Below are 18,269 nucleotides of genomic sequence, written 5' to 3'. Positions count from 1 at the left end.
CTGAAGTCCCACTTCTCAAGTTGCTCTGCACACTGCTCTCTCTCTCTCTCTCTCTCTCTCTCTCTCTCTTATCATAGGAATTGAACTTGGGACATTTTGCTTGCCAGGCAGGCTCTTAAGCCACTGAGTTATCTACTTTATTTCCCCTTCAATTTTGTTTTCTTTTACCTTTCACCAATCACTTTGCTCATTTTGCGTGTGCTCTTTATTTTTTCCTTTGTGTAGCCATTGCTTCCCACTCTCTTCCTTTCCTGCCCAGATACCACTCCCTCCTTGATCGGGCTGAAGAACGCAGACGTGGGCTGCTGCAACGTTACAATGAGTTTCGGTTGGCTTATGAGGCGGGAGATATGCTCGAGTGGATCCAAGAGAAAAAGGCAGAAAACACGGGTGTTCAAATAGATGATGTCTGGGTGCTACAGAAAAAATGTAATGAGTTCCAAAAGGTGAGAAAAGGGGAAATACTTGAGACCCTGTGTTGAGGGTTGTTGCTATTTCTTTTTATCCCAAATCTCCTCCAGTGTGGGTTTTGCAGTTTATTTTTGTTAGGTTTTGGCACAGCAGAGAAGCAGAAATACAAGGAGGGGCTTTATTATTTCTGAAGACATGGATGGAAAGGATCAAGGGTAGGGAGATGGTGGATCTTCTGAGCTGAGACCAGAGGGCCAAGACTTTATGGATTAATGCTAGGGGTGAAGTTTGTTAGCTAGGTTCAGTGCACAAAGAGCTGATTGCAGACTGCATTATGTGGGTAAGAAAGGTAAAAGGAAGTTGTATACAGGCTGGAATGTTGAAGAAGGAGGATGTGGCCATTGGAAAGTTAAGCTGCTGTTTTGGGGATTCAGCCATGTTGAATCAGGGCCATGGTAATTTAGCAGTTTGTGCTCAGGCTGAACCTATCAACTTTGCACTCATTAACAATCTTTCCCAAAGCTATTACTGCATCTAGATCTTCCTTTTATGCTGTTGCTGGTAATAGCTGGGGAACAAATGCAGAGGAAAGGAGTACCCTAATTTTTAAGCCTAATATTCCTGCCACTAAAAGATCCTGAACTACCTAGAGGCTCCAAGCTTGCCCTATAGTATAATCTGTACCTGATGTACAGGTTGGGATGGGAAATCATAAGAATCTGTTTTAGAATTTAGAGCAGAGTTTGTGGTGGAAAAGAATACTCACTTTACAGTCAATGTTTGTTTTGTTTTGTATCTTTTTTTTTTTTCATGTATTTAGTGTAGCATTTACAGTGTCTCACTTCACAGACAGGACTCATAGTGAGCCTCCTTTTTTCAGCCTCCCAAGCACTGGAATTACAGGCCTGCGCTACCAGGCCAGTCTCCATTGTGTCTCAGTATGCACCAGTGGAGGGGGTGGCACACCAGCCACCATGTCTGTTTCTTTACCTAAAAAACTTTCATTTTCCTTTCTACTTTGACAGTGATTTCATTATCTTAATTAGTGCAAAGTAAATTTCTCTTTCCTCTTATTGTACTATCTTCTTGGAATCGAATGTATATATTTTATATGTAAAATTATAAATGTTACATGTAAATTTCATGTAAATATTATACATACAATTGTGTATAAAGTCTCCAACATCTTTTTTCCCATAATTTTATTGACAGACAAATAACGAGACAAGTTCAAATCAAATTGGTAGGACAGTTTTAATAATTAACACATTACAAACTGCCTTCCTAGTGGTTATTTGCTGTAGAAAATGCACACATGATATCCTATTTACAAACACTATTAGAACAAATCCCTCAATTCATTAAGAGAATGTAACTATATATCTATCGTAATAATTCAAAATACACAGATACAAAATGGACATTCATTTATATATCCTCTTTTTTTTAATTTCATCATTTGAAAAGTTTAGGTATGTTAACTCAGCAAAATATTCAAAAAGAGACCAGTAATCCATAATAGTATTGGGTCTTCTAATTGACTGGCAGTGTCAGAAATTGTTGACCTGAGTCCCCTACAACTCAACATAACAGCATGGCTTTACTTCTTATACTTCGTTTTTATACTTTTCTGCTGGATAGTTAAGACCAAGATAAAGCAAGACTTATGGAATAAGAGTTGTAGGTTTTGGATCTGATAAGGTCAGTGAAATCCCCTCAGGAATTGTCCTGTGATTCTGTACCTCAGATTGTAGATCCTTTGTCATTATCCGCCATGTGGATGAGTCATAGTCATTGCTCGGCCAGTGTGCTCCCGTGAGAACCTGAGAGAATATTTTCTGTCCATGTGACTCTCCTTCGGGACACTCTACATCATCGATCACTTTCCTCTTTGGTCCCATAACCTCCTTGATCAGAAAACTTGGGACACTACTGGCATACGTGACGTTACAGTACAAGTTCTCATATGTCCTGAGTCTTAACTGATGTTGGAAGGCTAGGGCCAAAATGTTGGCTTTCCTTGTGGCCCTCCTTTTTCTCTAATCTTGGCCTGCAAACTTAGGTTGTTAGCCCTCCAGAAGAGAAGCTTATTGTGATTACCATACAACCTAGGCTGTTAAGCTTAACCTTATCTGTCTGAATACCAAATATTTTAGGAATAACATGGAACAGGTAATTTCCATCAAGTATTGATATGTTGAACTTTAAGTTCTTACAGAATATGATGAAAGAACAGTTAAAAATTAAAATATATTTTTAAAATAGGCATAAAGACTTAATTATATAATTCTTATGTTTATACATAAGTCCATAAATCCAAAAATATACAACCTTGTAGCAGGACAGTCCTGCAACATACTATTTCCTGTCTTGTGCCTTCATTCACCACCCCTTACTTTTTGAACAGTCATCTACCTGACAGACAGCACAGCAGCAACTTGCATGTCATGACAAGGAGACTATATTCATAAGACCAGAATGACAGACACTCCTAACATGAACCTACTATTACACATTGCCATCTTCAGTGCAATCACTTACTTTGCAGGTGTCTGTATATATACTTAGTCAGGGTGAGAATCATTCCAATTATCTGCAAGATTCAAAAATCTTCTGAAGGTTCTCATGATCATTGTCTTACCCATTTTCTACATATAACAGTATGGCTTGCTCAGGTCATGTTTCCTAGCTCTTCTCCTTTCTCTCCTTTCATTGTCTAATCCTGAAGTTCTTGCTTTCTTTTAGTTGTATTATAACTTTCTATTTGTATTTCTTCTTTGGAGTTCTTATACTAGGGAAACTACATGATATTTAAATATGTGTGTCTGGTTTATTTCACTTATGAGTATATGTTCAAGTGGCATCCACTTCAATATAAAGGCTTCAAGTTTATCATTCTTTATAGCTGAGTAATACTCCATTGTATAAAAATATCACATCTTTTTCATCCATTCCTCAGGTGATGGGAAACTTGGTTGTTTCCAAGATTTGGCTATCACCAATTGTGCTGATATAAACATAGGCACACATATATCACTATGATATGATGTTTTCAGATCCTCTGGGAAAATTTCCAGTACAGGAATAGCTGGATTAAATGGGATTTCCAGTCAAAGTTTTGTAAGGAGTCTCCACACTGATTTCCATAATGGTTGCACCAGTCTACATTCCCACCAGCAGGGGAGAAGGGTTCCTTTTCCCCAACAGCCTCCAACATTTGTTGTTGGGTGACTTCTTTATGATTGCCACCCTTTCTGGGGTGAGATGATATCTCCAAGTTGTTTTAATTTGCATTTCATGGATGGCTAGTGATGTGGAGCATTTTTTCATATACTTATTCACTTCTTTCATTTCATCCTCTGAGAAGTGTGTGTTCATCTTGGATGCCCATTTCTGGATTGGGTCTTTAAATTTTGGGAACCTAGTGTTTTTTAGTTCTTTATAAATTCTAGAGAGCAGAAATATGTGTGAGTACTTATTTTCATGATTGTTACCAAATTTGTGGATTGTTTTCACTTTGTTGGTAATTTCTTTTCATGTGCAAAAACTTCTCAGTAAGAGCAGGTCCCAGTTGTTAATTTTTCAAGTGTTTCCGGTGCGGTTTATTTTGTTCTTAAACTCTTTGCCTATACCTATGTCTTCAAGAGTTTCTCCTACTTTCTCTTCCAGGAGATTTAGTGTTTCTGTTTTAATGTTTAAATCTTCAATCCATTTTGACTTTAGCTTAGTGCATAGTGATAGATCTGGGTCAAGTTTTAGTTTTCAGCATGTAGAGAGCCAGTTTTTTCCAGCACCATTTGGTAAAGAGGCCATCTTTTATCCAGTGAGTATGTATGGGCTCTTTGTCAAGATAAGATGAAAGAGTGTGTTCCTAGGGTATTCAGCATCTTCTCATCTATTCCATTGATATTCATGTCTATTTTTTTGCCAGTACATTGCTGATTTTATCACAGTAGCCTTGTAGTTCGATTTCAAGTCAGGAATTGTAATGCCTCCTGCCTTGTCTTTATTGCCCAGGATCATCTTTGCTATTCTAGGTCTTTTCTGGTTCCAAATAAATTTTAGGTCCGATTTCTCTAGCTTTTTGAGGTATGATGGTGGTATATTGATAGGGATTGCATTAAATCTATACAGCAGTTTTGGGAGTATGGCCATATACACAATGTTGGTTCTTCCTATCCAGGAACATGGAATATCTTTCCATTGTCTGAAATCCTCTAAGATCTCTTTTTAAGTGTCCTGTAATTTTCCTTGAAAAGATCTTTGACTTCATTAGTTAGATGAATTCCATGGTATTTCATTTTCCTCAGTGCTATTTTAAAAGGTACTGTTTCTATAATTTCCCTCTCGGTGTGTTTGTTATCTTTGTAGAGGAATGCTGTTGACTTTTGGGTATTGACTTTATAACCTGCTATGCTACTGAATTTCTGAATTAATTCAAATAACTTCTTGGTAGAATTTTTTTGAGTCTTCCAAGTAAAGTATCATGTCGTCTGCAAATATTGATAATTTATCTTCTTCTTTACATATTGTTATTCCTTTTATTTCTTTCCCTTGTCTAATGGCTATAGCTAATGATTACAGAACTATATTGAATAGGATAAGTGATAGAGGATATTCTTGTCTTGTACCAGATCTAAGAGTAAAAGATCTCAGTTTTACCCCGTTTAGGATTATGTTAGCTGTTGGGTTTTCATATATGGCTTTTACCAGATTGAAGTAGAGGCCATCTATTCCAATTTTCTGTAGGACTTTGAACGTGAATGAGTGTTGGACTTTGTCAAACGCCTTTTCTGCATCAATGAAGATGATCATGTGATTTTAGTCTTCCCTCTATTGATCTAGTGTGTTACATTTATAGATTTTTGAATATTGAACCATCTTTGCATCCCTGGGATGAGTCCCACCTGATCTTGGTGTATGATCTTCTTGATGTTTTGCTGTATTCTATTTGCTAGGATTTTATTGAGGATTTTGGCATCTATGTTCATGAGAGAGATTGGCCTGTAATTCTCTTTCTTAGTTGCATCTTTCCCTGGTATTTGTATCAGCATAATTCTTGCTTCCAGGAATGATTGTGGGAAGATTACTTCCTTTTCAAATTCATTGAAGAGTTTGAAGAGTATAGGGACTACGTCTTCTGTGAATTTCTTGTAGAATTGAGCTGTGAATCCATCTGGACCTGGAGTTTTCTTTGTCGGTAGTTTTTTTTATTACATCTCCTATTTCATTGGCTGTTATTTGTCTATTAAGAGTGGTTATCGCTTGTCAACTCAGCTTTAGTAATATGTAACTTTCTTGGCATCTGTCCATTTCTTCTGTGTCTTCTATTCTGTGAGTGTAAAGATTCTCAGTGTAGCTATTGATAATCTTCTGATTTTCCACTGGGTGTGTGGTAACTACACCCTTTTCATTCCTTATTGCTTGTATCCTATTTGGTTCTTTCCTTTTTGTTGTGGTTAGCTAGGGGCTAATTGATTTTATTTAATCTCTCAAAGTACAAGCTTTTGTTTTGTTAATTCTTTTTACTGTTTTCTTTGTCTCAATTGAAGTAATCTCTGCTCTAATCTTTATCATTTCTTCCAGTCTTTGTGCTGTGGGTTTCGTTTGCTTTTCCTTTTCTAGTTGTTGAAGGTGCAGTATAAGTATGTTTATTTGTTCCCATTCTTTTTTCCTAATATGTGAGTTCACTGCTATTAATTTCCCTCTGAGAACTGCTTTCATCACATCCCATAGATTTCTATAAGTTGCGCTTGAATTTGCATTCAATTGTAGATATTGTTGAATTTCTTGTTTAACTTCATCTGTGACCCATTGGTTTCTGAGTAGGGTGACATTTAATTTACATATATTTAGGTTGTTTTTCTGGTTTCTTTTGTCATTTATTTCCAGTTTCATTGCATTGTGATTAGATAATATGCATGGGATAATTTCTGTTTTCTTGCATACTTGAGCATGACCTATGGACCAGTATGTGGTCTATTTTAGAAAATGACCCATGTGCAGCTGAGAAAAATGTGTATTCAGCTGTGTTTGGGTGGAACTCTGTATATGTGCACCAATTCTATTTGCTTCAAGCTCTGGTTCAGTTCTGTTATTTCTTTGTTAAGTTTTTGTCTGGTTGACCTATCTTTTGGGGATAACGGGATGTTAAGTTCTCTTTTTAAGATTGTGATATTGGATATTAGATTTTTCATTTCCATTAAGATTTGCTTTATATAGTTGGCAGCTTCCGTGTTTGGTGCGTACATATTTATGAATGTTACATCTTGCTCTTAAATGTTTCCACTAACCAGTGTATAGTGGCCTTCTTTATTTCCCTTGATCATTCTTGGTTTGAAGTTGAGACTGTCTGAGAAAAGGATTGCTACCCCTACTTTTTTCTGAGGTTCTGGGGCATGTAGTACTGTGTTTCATCCTTTGACTTTCAGCCTATGAATGTCTTTATGAGTTAAATGTGTTTCTTGTATACAGCATATTGTTGGATTTTGTTTCCTGATCCACTGTGCCAGTCTATTTCTCTCTCTTTTTTTTATTTTTCAACAAATAATACACTGCATATATTCTTCTTAGTGGTTAATTGCTGTACAAGATGCGGACTTGTGTTCCTATTTACAAACACCATTATAACAAATCATTCTATTCATTAACAGAATGTAACTATATATCTATCCCAACCACTTTGAATACACAGATACAAAATGGACATTCATCTGTATACCCCATTTTTTCTAAGTTCCATTATTGAATATTATAGGTGGGTAAACTCAGCAAAATATTCTAAAAGAGTCCAGTAGCCCATAATAGCATTGGGTCTTCTGTTTAACTGGCAATGTCAGAAATTATTGACCTGAGTCCCCCACAGCTCAACTTAACAGCATGGCTTTATTTCTTATAATTTCGTCTTCATACTTTTCTGCTGGATGGTTAAGACCAAGGTAAAGCAGGACCTATGCAACAAGAATTGTAGCTTTTTGGTCTGAGAAGGTCAGTGAAATGCCCTCAGGATTTGTCCTGAGATCCTGTACCTCAGATTGTAGAACCTTTATCAGTGCAGCCATGTGGATGAGTCACGGCCAATGCTTGGCCAATGTGCTCTCTGTGAAAGCCTGAGAGAGTATCTTCTCCCCATGTGACTCTCCTTAGGCCCATCTATTTCTCTTAATTGGGGAATTGAGTCCATTTACATTGATGCTTAGGATTGAGATGTGTTGACTTATGATTGACATGTTATTTGCCTGTTGTTGCGTACTCCTTTTTCTCCTGTGTTTAATTGCTTTCCCTATTTAGTTGGTTGCTTCTGATCTCATTTGTGGAGTTTTGATCATTTTGGTCCCTCTCTAGAACATCTTTCAGTAGCCTGTGTAAGGTTGGCTTTGTCATTACGAAATTCTTTAGCTGTTCTTTGTCATGAAAGTATTTCACTTTTCCATCAAACTTGAAAGAGAGTTTTGCAGGGTATAGTAGTCTGGGCTGGAATTTGTTTTCATAGAGAACTTGAAGTACTCTTCTCCATGTTCTTCTTGTCTTCATGGTTTGTGAAGAGAAGTCGGCCGTAATTCTGATGGGTTTTCATTTGAATGTGATCTGCTTCTTTTCTCTAGAGGCTTTCAGTATATTATTCTTGAGCTGAATTTCTGGGATTTTGACTATTATATGTCTCGATTTGTTTTTAATTGGATTGAGGTTACTTGGCTTTCTGTATGCTTCGTTTACCTGAAAGGCAGATTGTTTCCCATATTTGGGAAGTTTTCTGCTAGTACTTCTGCCCATGTTTTTTAAAATATCATTTGTATTGACTCCTTATTTCTCATTGATGTGTATTAGTCTCACAAATTTTTATCTTTGCATTGTCTTGCAGGTGATGGATTATTTTTTCCCTCATCTTAGTTGTTTTTAAGAGATCCTTTCTTAACTTTTCACTAGCTGCACCAGTGTCTTCAAGATCTGAAACTCTGTCTTTACTTTCACTTAAATGCTTTTGCAAGCTTGTGACTGAGATTTTAAGTTCCTCTGTATCTCTTTGACTCTGCTTCATGCGATCTATTTCTTTCTTGTATTGCTCATTCAAGGAATCTGTCATGTTTCTATTCTCTTCTATTTTTTTTATCAATGTCTTCTTTAGAAGCAGTTATTAATTCTTTTTTTTTTCAGAACTAGGAATTGAACTCAGGCTCTTGCACTTGCCAGGGAAGCGTTTATTCCATTGAACCATCTCCCCAGCCCCCTGAAGCAGTTATTAATTGTTTTACTGCAATGTTTTCTCCAGATTGGTTTTCCTCCCTATGTTTCTATAGTTGATTCTTTACTTAAGATGCTATGAGTTCAGAGAATTCTTTTTTTATTTCAGAAAAGAATTCTTCTCCGTGTTCCTCTATAACTTTATGTTGTTGCTTATTTACTTTCAATGCTATTAATTCATACATTTGACCTGCGATAGTGTCCTCTGCACTTGTTCTGGGTGGGCATTGGATTTCCTTCATGTGTTTCTGCATTTGATTCTTTACTGCAGATGCTATTATTTCAGGGATTTCTTTTTTCATTTCCAATCTGAGTTCCTCTATACCTTTCTGCAGTTGTTTCTTTATTTCAGAAGCTCTTGATTCATTGATTTCAGCTGTGTGGTTCCCAATTTTTTCTGTGTCAGTGTCCTCTGCACTTGTTATGTGTGGCTTGGGGTCTGAGATTGCATTTTGCTCCTTCTCAATGTCATTTTGTGTAGCACTGTCTTCTGGTCATTCTTGTACAGCTTTGGTGCAGTTATAACCTTAGCACCTACTGAAATTCAGGTGCAGATCCAGAAAGTTTGGATTTATCCAGCTGTGCCTTGCTTGGGTATGGCTGCTGTGCTCAGCTCCTTCCTGCTGCTGCCCTTGGGAGTGATATTGTTTTGTCTCCCTGGCAAGATGTTCTGCTTCTGGACTTGCTGGGTGGATTTGTCCCCTACACTCTCTGCAAGGAATGCAGCTGAAGATTTTACCCCAGGCATGTATGCAAAGCTTGAGCTGAATCTGGATGGGATAAGGTAGTGCGGGGGGTGGGGGAGTGGAATCTCTCCCACACACTCACTGGGCATGGGTTAGGGCTGGATCTGGGGGTCCCCAGAATGCGGCAGAAATTCTCACTGGGCCAGCAGGGTGGGAAGTGCCGCAGAGTGGTGGGGGGTCCCAAGGATGTGGAAGAGGTTCTCACCCATGCTGCACCTGAGCTGGGACCAGCAGGTTCTGCTGATGTGGGGTAGCCAGCAGCTTTCCCACATACTCAACAGGCCTGGGTAAGGACTGGATCTGTCTCCTACTTCTAATGTAAAATCTCTTGATATATGAAGATACTCCTCTCTTATTCTCTCAGAGATAGAGGAGGTTTTCTTCCAACATTTCAAAATATAGAAAAAATTGTAATTCAGTCAAGGAAATACTGTGAAGTAAGAGAAATTTTTACTGATACAAAATAGTATCACAAAGCTCATGTATAGATTCCTCTGATAGTATAAATGAATTCAGGGAAAGATGCTAAGAAACCTAAGAGTGTGGATGTGCTACATACTCCAGATAAATAATAGTTGTCTTGGAAAACTTTACTGGAGCTGAACTTACTCTTTCAGTGGGAAATATGAAAGCTGCTTATATGCTGCAAATGAAGTTAACAATATGCTTTAATAGTACTTAGCCAAATGAGAACCAAGGTGTACAGATAAATATGGACACTTTTTGAGAATAGGATTTACAATGCTTTGAACAAAATTTTTCACCAGGATTTGAAGACCAATAAGTCTCGACTGAATGAAATTAACAAGGTAGCTGACGAGCTGTTACTTGAAAAGCTTCTAACTCCAGAAGGTGCTCATATCCGTCAGGTAACTGAGAGTATTGGGATTTCTCCTCAGTACCTTTTTGGGATTATGAGTTTTTCTATTGTTTTAATAAACTCAACTTGTATGCCTCATATCACTAAGGATACACATAACAGAATGGAGCTATGCATATGACTTCAGAAAACACCAAGGTCAATAATCCAACTAGGACAAACATTTTTATGGTCTAAATAAATGTAATTCAGGTTTAAATTACTTCTGGTGTACTGTTTGAATAAATTCAAAGAAGGATTTTTAAACTAATATTTATTGAGTATCCTCTCTGTTCTCACATAGTTATTTTTGTGGAGGGAGGAGGCTTTCCCCCAAAAACCACTTTTGAATTATATTTGTGGATCACATACCCATGAAATTCTCTCATTGAAGCATGTACTCATGTCCTTATCACTGCAATGTGGACCATGGCTCAACTATGTTAAAGAAAAAAAAAAGGTCAATCAATAAGTTATGGTAGGCAGTGGGGAGATAGCTCAGAGGTCTAATCCCTGCCTGGCAAGTGCAAGGACCCAGGTTCAATCACTGGAACCACAGGGGGTGCTGTCGCTGAAATCTTGGTGTGCTATTCAGGCTACCAAAACCAGGCATAGAGGTGCACAAATGTAATCCCAGTACTGGGAGTCTGAGACAGGAGGATTACTTTGAGACTGAGCTGTGTAATGAGACCCAGTACCAAATAAAGAAAAAGTTGAAAAACAAATACTTAAAATGAAGTTATGACAAAGTGAAGAGCTGAATCTAGATAACTAGCTAAAAGGGATAATGAAGAGAATTTAAACAAAGAAATAATGAGAATTGGGGAGATGGAATTCTTTACTTGACTTTTGTTTTCAGTTATGATTCCATAAAAAATAGACTTTAATTAAAACAGCAGTCTTGTTCTTATTGTCATAAGCCAGTGAGGAAGAATTCCTCCACCCTTTCTGTGGTGATTGTCACTGGATAAAAAGCAAAAGAACATGCATGTAAATAATGTACTTACTCACTGTGAAATTGAGGTTGTAAGAGACCACCACTTTCCATTCAATTCAGAATGTGAAAAGTTATGTTTTCCCTAGAGGAAGGTACCAGGTTCTAGCTCTAAAATTCACATTTATTTTAATTCCAACTTGGAGCAACAGTTAGGAAAAAATAAATGTTTTTTTCTACCACAAGAGCATAAACATGGACCAAAGTAAGTGTGTCCAAAAAAGAAGTTATGTTATGTAGTGAATGAAAAAGAAAAAAAAAAAAAAAAAAAAAAAAAAAGACATGAAATCTGTCATTTAAATCCCAGCTATTTAAATCCCAGCTAGACACTGGGGAGAATGCTCAGTAGAATAAGCGCTTGCCTGACAAGCGCAGGGTCCTGAGTTCAATCCCCTGTACCGCAAAAATAAATAAATAAATAAAAATAAAATATCCCAACTAGTTGTAGATACCATGGAGCCATCTGAGCTGGCTCTCTGTCTAAAGTCCAATGGATCTGCTTCTTTTAGGAAGTGAATACTCGCTGGGACTCCCTGCAGAGGCTTGCAGATGAGCAGCAGCAAATGCTGAGCAGTGCCCATGCCGTCGAGGTGTTCCACAGGTGAGACTTGCAGCCACAAAATTGATGCTGTTGGGAACCCACACACAGAAATCACAGGTCGGGTTCCTCTGGCAGAACCACAGCTGCTAGTTTAGCCATTCTTCCCCAGTCAGTGACAGTTGTGCTAACAGGGTTCAAGTATTCATGAAGAGAGTCCTCATTTGCCCGTCGTATGCACAGAGATAACAAACATCAACATCGTGCTGCCTGGCTCGAACCCCGGGGTGGAATCAATAATATATACATGCTTTCCTGATAGTGACTCAATATGGAGTTATAAACAAGTGGTATAAATCATTATATTCCTGAACTTGGAGCAAGCAATAAAAGGAAATAAGCCTCACATTGATTCTGACTGTTCAGTTTATGTCTTTCTAGGTTGCATTTGTAAAGCCATGCCTACTCTAAGAGAAATGTGCATGCAAATTAGTAAATAAAAATTATGAAAAAAGAAACCAATTGTGTTGATAAACAAAGAGGGAAGAGAAAACAGAGATCAGATGAGTCTGGCTGGTGAAATTAACTTAAAATAGAACATCCTTAAACATTTGGTTCTGGTCCTCTTAGCTTAAACTTGGTCTCTACTGTTTGGGTATGGTGCTATCTTGAGAAATATTTATCTTTTTTGAGCCCTGATGTTTTGAAATGGATATAGGGTATTATAATAGTAAACTGTAAAGATTAAAGGAGTCTCAAAGTACTAAGGAATAGTGGTAATAATGGTGGTGGAGGTGGAGGTGGTAGTGAGTTCATCTGATACACATACATCAGCTCTAAATTCTTTATTCTCTGATTAATTAGAGAAGCAGATGATATGAAAGAGGAGATTGAGAAGAAATGCCAGGCCCTCAGGGTTGCAGACCCAGGCTTAGATCTGCTCAGTGTTGAGGCCCTTCAGCGCCAGCATGAGATCTTTGAGAAAGACCTCATCCCCCTGGGAGAGAAGGTGAGATATGTGTTCTTCTTATCTTCCTCTTTATTTTTATACCGACACACAATATCATTTTGTCTTTTCTCCTTCCCGGTCTTCTCATTTTCATGTATTACTTGATTTTGTCTCATATTTGTTCTTCTCTGGTACCCTGAATCAAGGCTACTAAAAAGATGTAATTTCTTGGACAATTAAGATGGAAGACAATATATTGGGCTTCTGATGAATAAGCCTATGTGTTTTTGTCTATTTAGTAAAAATCAAGTGATCAGACTTTGGCAGGTCATTAGAGTTCAGTGCTCTAAGAGAAAGAGTAAATCCTAATAGACTGAATGGTCCACTAGGTTTGAACAGTGTGTGAGGATGACTCAGTTGGAAATTGAACAAGTTTAATTCACACCAAACCCCAAAGTGAATTGTGGAGCCTTCTAGACATATCAGAGGCAAATCGAGCTAGGTATTATCATATAGAACAAAAGTAGACTACTGTTTGCTTACATAGGAATGATACATAAAGAATCTCACATGAAGAACCAGGACCTTGAGTTCTCTAACTGATGTTGCCAATAACCTGCATAGTCACTTACCCATGCTTGCCACATAGCTCTTTATTTTTATTCTATTTTTTATTTTATTATTTTAATTTTTTATAGTTAAGACAGGGTGTACAGCATGTTCAGAGTCTCACCACATAGATTGGACTCAGTGATTCTCCTGATTACAGATTCCCAAGTGCTGGGATTACAGGCTTCTGCCACCAGGACCAGTCTTAATCAACATCTCAGGGCATCCCAGGGTCAGGGCCAGCACAGCAGGCCAGGTCATGGAACTCCTGGCCCCTGCCTCTGTCTAAGCAGGGACTTTTATTCACTGAGCTATTTGGCCAGTCCTACAGCTGTTTGTTTTTAAAAGAATGGTTAATTCAATCTTGAATACTTTAGAGATACCATGTGACATAAAAGACTGATCGTGTTTTACAAAGTGTTCAGAAGATAAAATTAAACATCATTGGCATCTCTTTGAGGAGATAATTCCCAGGACTCAAGATTCTTTAGCTTAATGAGATTCAGGGGATGGGCTGCTTCTCAGAACTTCTGCTTCTCTCTAGGTCACCAAGTTGGGGGAGACAGCAGAGCGGCTCAGTGAGTCCCACCCAGATGCCATGGAGGACCTGCAGAGAAAGCAAATAGAGCTGAACAAGGGCTGGGAAGACTTGCAGGAGCTTACAAAGGATCGCAAGGAGGTCCTGAGTGAGGCCCACAGATTCTATCTGTTTCTCAGTAAGGCCAGGTAAAGCTTGAAAAAGACACTGCAGCCAGACAAATGGGCCATCTCTCTAACTGGCCCTAAGTAGAGCTGCTAGGTGTTAGTAATGAACCCATGCAATTGACCAGACTAGGCTTTTTCTTTTTGGAAGTACCAGGGATCATACTCAGGACCTTGCATTTACCAGGCAAGCACTTATTCCAATGAGCTAGCTCCATGGTCCCAGACCAAGCATTCTGATGCAGCCAGAAGACTTATTGAGGGCAGCAAGAAGGCTGGCAGTCTAGTGGACCAAGAAAGCTGCAAACGAGGCAAAGCACAGGGCTTTTAATGAGTGGGGAAGTGGTTGTGGGCTGCAACAGTCAAGGGAGAGCTAATCTTGGCAGGGTTACCGGGTCCTTGGGGACCTTCAGTGTTAACAAAGGAGAATTTTTGTGGTTGCTTGCCCATGTCAAGTCGGATGGACTTCTTCTACAGTTCTGGGTTTGGCTCTGTATAGGGCCAAGGGGAAGAGACATTGGGGGCAGCGGGCCTGGGAAACCAGAGGGAGAGTGTTTGCAGCATGGATCTTGGGAAACTTTGAATCCTGACCTATCACTACAAATAGCTGGATCCAGATGCTGTTCACTGCTGAAATTTGAAAGACACTACTATGTCTAAGCATTGCCTCTGGAAAGGCTAAAAGATGCCAGATTCAACACTTAAAGCTATAAAATATTGACAGCTCAATGGATATGAGGATACATAGTCCAATTTAATAAACTATAAAGTGCATGTCATATGTAAGAGACTGTGTCAGAATTTAGAGGGTATGGGAGTTTTCTTTCTGCTGAGAGGCAGGAAATGGTATAGATAATTATGGTGAATATAACTAAACATAGATCTTAAATCAACAATAGAGGAAATTGAGAGAGAAACAGGTTATTCAGTACTGATCAGGATGTGAAAACAATTCATGCAATGCAACTGTGCAAACAAACACTAGGATTCTGGGGATGTAGCTCAACTGCAACAGTGCTTGCCTGTCAGTGTGAGGCCCTAAGTTCCATTCCTGGTATGAACACACACACACACACACACACACACACACACACACACACACACGGAGAAGAAAAGCACAGAATGTTCATTAAGTGGGAGAACTAAAGCATGGATTTTTTTGTGGAAGTGGTAAGGAAAAACAGTATAAGATAATGTCAAAATCCTGGAGAATTATCAGTGTCATGCTACAACCTACCTATATATCATACTCAAAAATTTACCTTGCAAATATACTTTGTGCACCTTTTCTGCCCTTCCTATCCAGCTGATTGGGGAACTATTTAGAATTGTCAGTCTAACAAATAGCAATTTAAGAAATAAACAGAACAATTATATTTGTTCTCATCAATTCCTCCTCCAATTTAACAACTGCAGAAATTCTTTAGACTTCTCCTTATGAAATCTGACTTCTCAATAGTATAGAATTAAATTAATATTCCCAGCCTTTAGGTATAGCAACACCTTGTTTTATCATTTCATGATGCTTTTGTTTTGACTTTTTAAAAAAGCTAACAGTGTCTATGTTCTATATGAGTTTGATACTTAGGCATCCAATATGTCTTGATTTACTACATTAATAAATTTGTTTGGAAAGAGGACATCTATTCCCAGAATTTAGGATTTCTTTATAGAAAACAAGATTAGGGATATTTTATGAGTATTGTAATTTTATTATCATATGTAACTTCTGAATTAATGCCAGAATGATTGAAATTTATCCTCTGGAAGAATAGACTTTAGGTTTATTTTAATATTTTCATTTACTCATTTATTTGGTACAGGGTCTCACTGCATAGCTCAGACTTATAGTGATTCGCTTGTCTCAACTATTCCATTTCTGGAATTACAGGTGTTCACCACCATGCCTGGTTTAAATAGGCAGCTCTGAACGACTAGGGTCTAGGGTCTGCATGGCATGTGGTACCAGGGATTGAATCCTGGTCCTTAGGCTTGCCAGTCATGCACTTAGACTGACGAGCTATCTCCTCAATCCTAGATCTTCATTTTAAACTTGTTTAACTTCTTGCATACTAATAGATCAAGAAGCATAATTTCATTTAACCAGTAGTACACGGTGTGTGTGTGTGTGTGTGTGTGTGTTTGTATTGTGTGTGGTGGGGCAGGATGTTGTACTGGACTGTGCTGGGGATACAAGTAATAGAAAAGCTATACCTCACCTGAGACTCTATAATAAATTATATATTTAAATTCCTAAACTACTTAAAGGAACAGGAATATAGGGGTAATGATATATATATGAGTCCAGGATTCCAAAAGCCTGAGAGAGTATATTACTTACTTTCTCTGAGCTGACTTCTTCTTCTTCAAAAATGGAATCAAAATATTGTCAGAATTCTCAATACAACTACCTTTACAGTTAAATTAGATAATATATATGATGAGATCTTCAAATTGGGCAAATCTAATATAACATATAAAAATACAAAAATAGATAGAAAATATTATTTGGAAAATGTTTTCTAGATTGGAAATCTGTAGAAATCCCTGTAGCTCATTAGAAGGTCTTCTTGCCAATCCAAGTATGTCTCTTTCTCTAGTGACTTAGAAAACTGGATGAAAGGCATTGATGGCACCGTGTCATCAAAGAAGCTGGGCAGTGACTTAACTGCCATTGAAATCTTATTAAAGCGACACCAGGTATGTACGACTATAAATCCACAACCACTGATCCCTTGACTTGATTGGCTGCCCTCACTAAACATTTCCAAGAGGATTATCTTCACTCACCTCATTTTTGTGTCTTTACAGGAGCATCATAGGGAAATGGAGGCAGAGACCCCTACCTTTCAGGCCTTAGAGGAGTTTGGCAGAGAACTCATTGACAGTGGGCATAGTAATAGCCTTGAAATTGAGAAGAAACTTCAAGCTGTCCAACAAAGCAGAGAGAATTTGGAGAAATCTTGGCAGGACCGTAAAATGCTTCTAGACCAATGCCTGCAATTGCTGGTACAGAAACCTTTTGGTAGTTAAGGAAATTTAACCTCAGTTTCTTCTTTGTATGAACTTTTATGTACCTATTGCACGTACTTAATGTATGAGGATTTCTCTGATAATGAGGTGTTTCTTGATTATATGGCCCTGTATCCTAACACCTAACTGACTATTTCTGTTTTCTCTTCTTATGTCTATTAGAAGAGAAGTAAGTGGCTATCAGTCCTGGTCATGGGCACGATTGCTATTTACTGAATGACTAAGAGATTGATTGATTTTCTTTGAGAACTACATTTTGCAGGTCCCCAAATCAAAAAGATTAGTAAGATAATGGTCTTTGTGTTACTTTTTTAATGATACATGAGATTGAATGTAGTGCTTTGCACATACCATTAGTGAATTTAGAAATGACATATACATCATTCTAATACAAGAGATGGTTAATAAACAAATATGTAAATGAGTTCAAACTAAAAAGGAAAAGAGTAATTGCAGCTTTCAAAGGAAGGGTATGAAAATATCACAAAATACCTTATGTAAAATGTTTGACATAAGCTTAAGGAAATATCTAGTGCACATCTAAAAGGTATAGGGTATGGGAAATAGGATTCCAAAACTGGGTATAATTTATATAAAGACATAAACTAAGTGCTCTGGAAAAATGTTTCAGGATAATCAAGATTCATTGCATGAGTGTTTATTGGAAGGATATGAGTACCCCTGCAGGATCCTTGATAGTGTGTCATGAGAGGGGTAGGGCCATTGTCTCTGCCCACCTGCAACAAACTTAGCCTTTTCCTCTGTTTCATCCACCATAGTTTTTCCAAGGGGACTGTGAGCAGGCTGAGAGCTGGATGGTGGCACGTGAGAGTTCCCTGAGGTCAGATGACAAGGATTCCTTCAGTAGCCTAGAGGCCTTGATGAAGAAACGAGATAACTTGAGAACAGCAATCTTTGCCCAGGTAAACATAAATATAGATCTCCATTAGTTACTAGTAGTAATAAAGCAGAAAATTTATGCATCTCTCTGGCTTTGTAACTAAGTAGTATTGTGATTCACATTTGCTTCTTACAGACAACCTGAAAGTAGGAAAAGTATTTTGCTACTAGACACTGCTTACCTACACCACATTGGCAGTAGCACTTCCTTATTTTAAGTCCAGCATTCCAAATCCTAAATTTTAAGATTAAAAGTGATTTTTTTTCAAAGTTTTATTGACAAACAG

General features: G+C 37.9%; 1 protein-coding gene across 1 annotated transcript in view; it reads left to right on the top strand.

Moving 5' to 3' along the window:
• LOC101573778 (spectrin alpha chain, erythrocytic 1-like) overlaps window positions 1–18,269 on the top strand; it is a gene marked incomplete at its 5' end in the record, with an annotated part of 104,995 nt that overhangs the window by 53,599 nt on the left and 33,127 nt on the right. Inside the window, 8 exon segments of the mRNA XM_012516632.2 lie at window positions 260–446; window positions 10,166–10,267; window positions 11,761–11,852; window positions 12,654–12,798; window positions 13,892–14,073; window positions 16,650–16,749; window positions 16,861–17,058; window positions 17,862–18,005. Of these exon segments, the coding sequence (XP_012372086.2) occupies window positions 260–446; window positions 10,166–10,267; window positions 11,761–11,852; window positions 12,654–12,798; window positions 13,892–14,073; window positions 16,650–16,749; window positions 16,861–17,058; window positions 17,862–18,005 (1,150 nt within the window).

Source organism: Octodon degus, unplaced genomic scaffold, assembly GCF_000260255.1.
Source record: "Octodon degus isolate 3935 unplaced genomic scaffold, OctDeg1.0 scaffold00116, whole genome shotgun sequence".
In the NCBI taxonomy this organism is placed as follows: Eukaryota; Metazoa; Chordata; class Mammalia; order Rodentia; family Octodontidae; genus Octodon; species Octodon degus.
The sequence above is the reverse complement of the archived record's forward strand: the minus strand, read 5'-3'. Positions and strand labels throughout refer to the sequence as shown.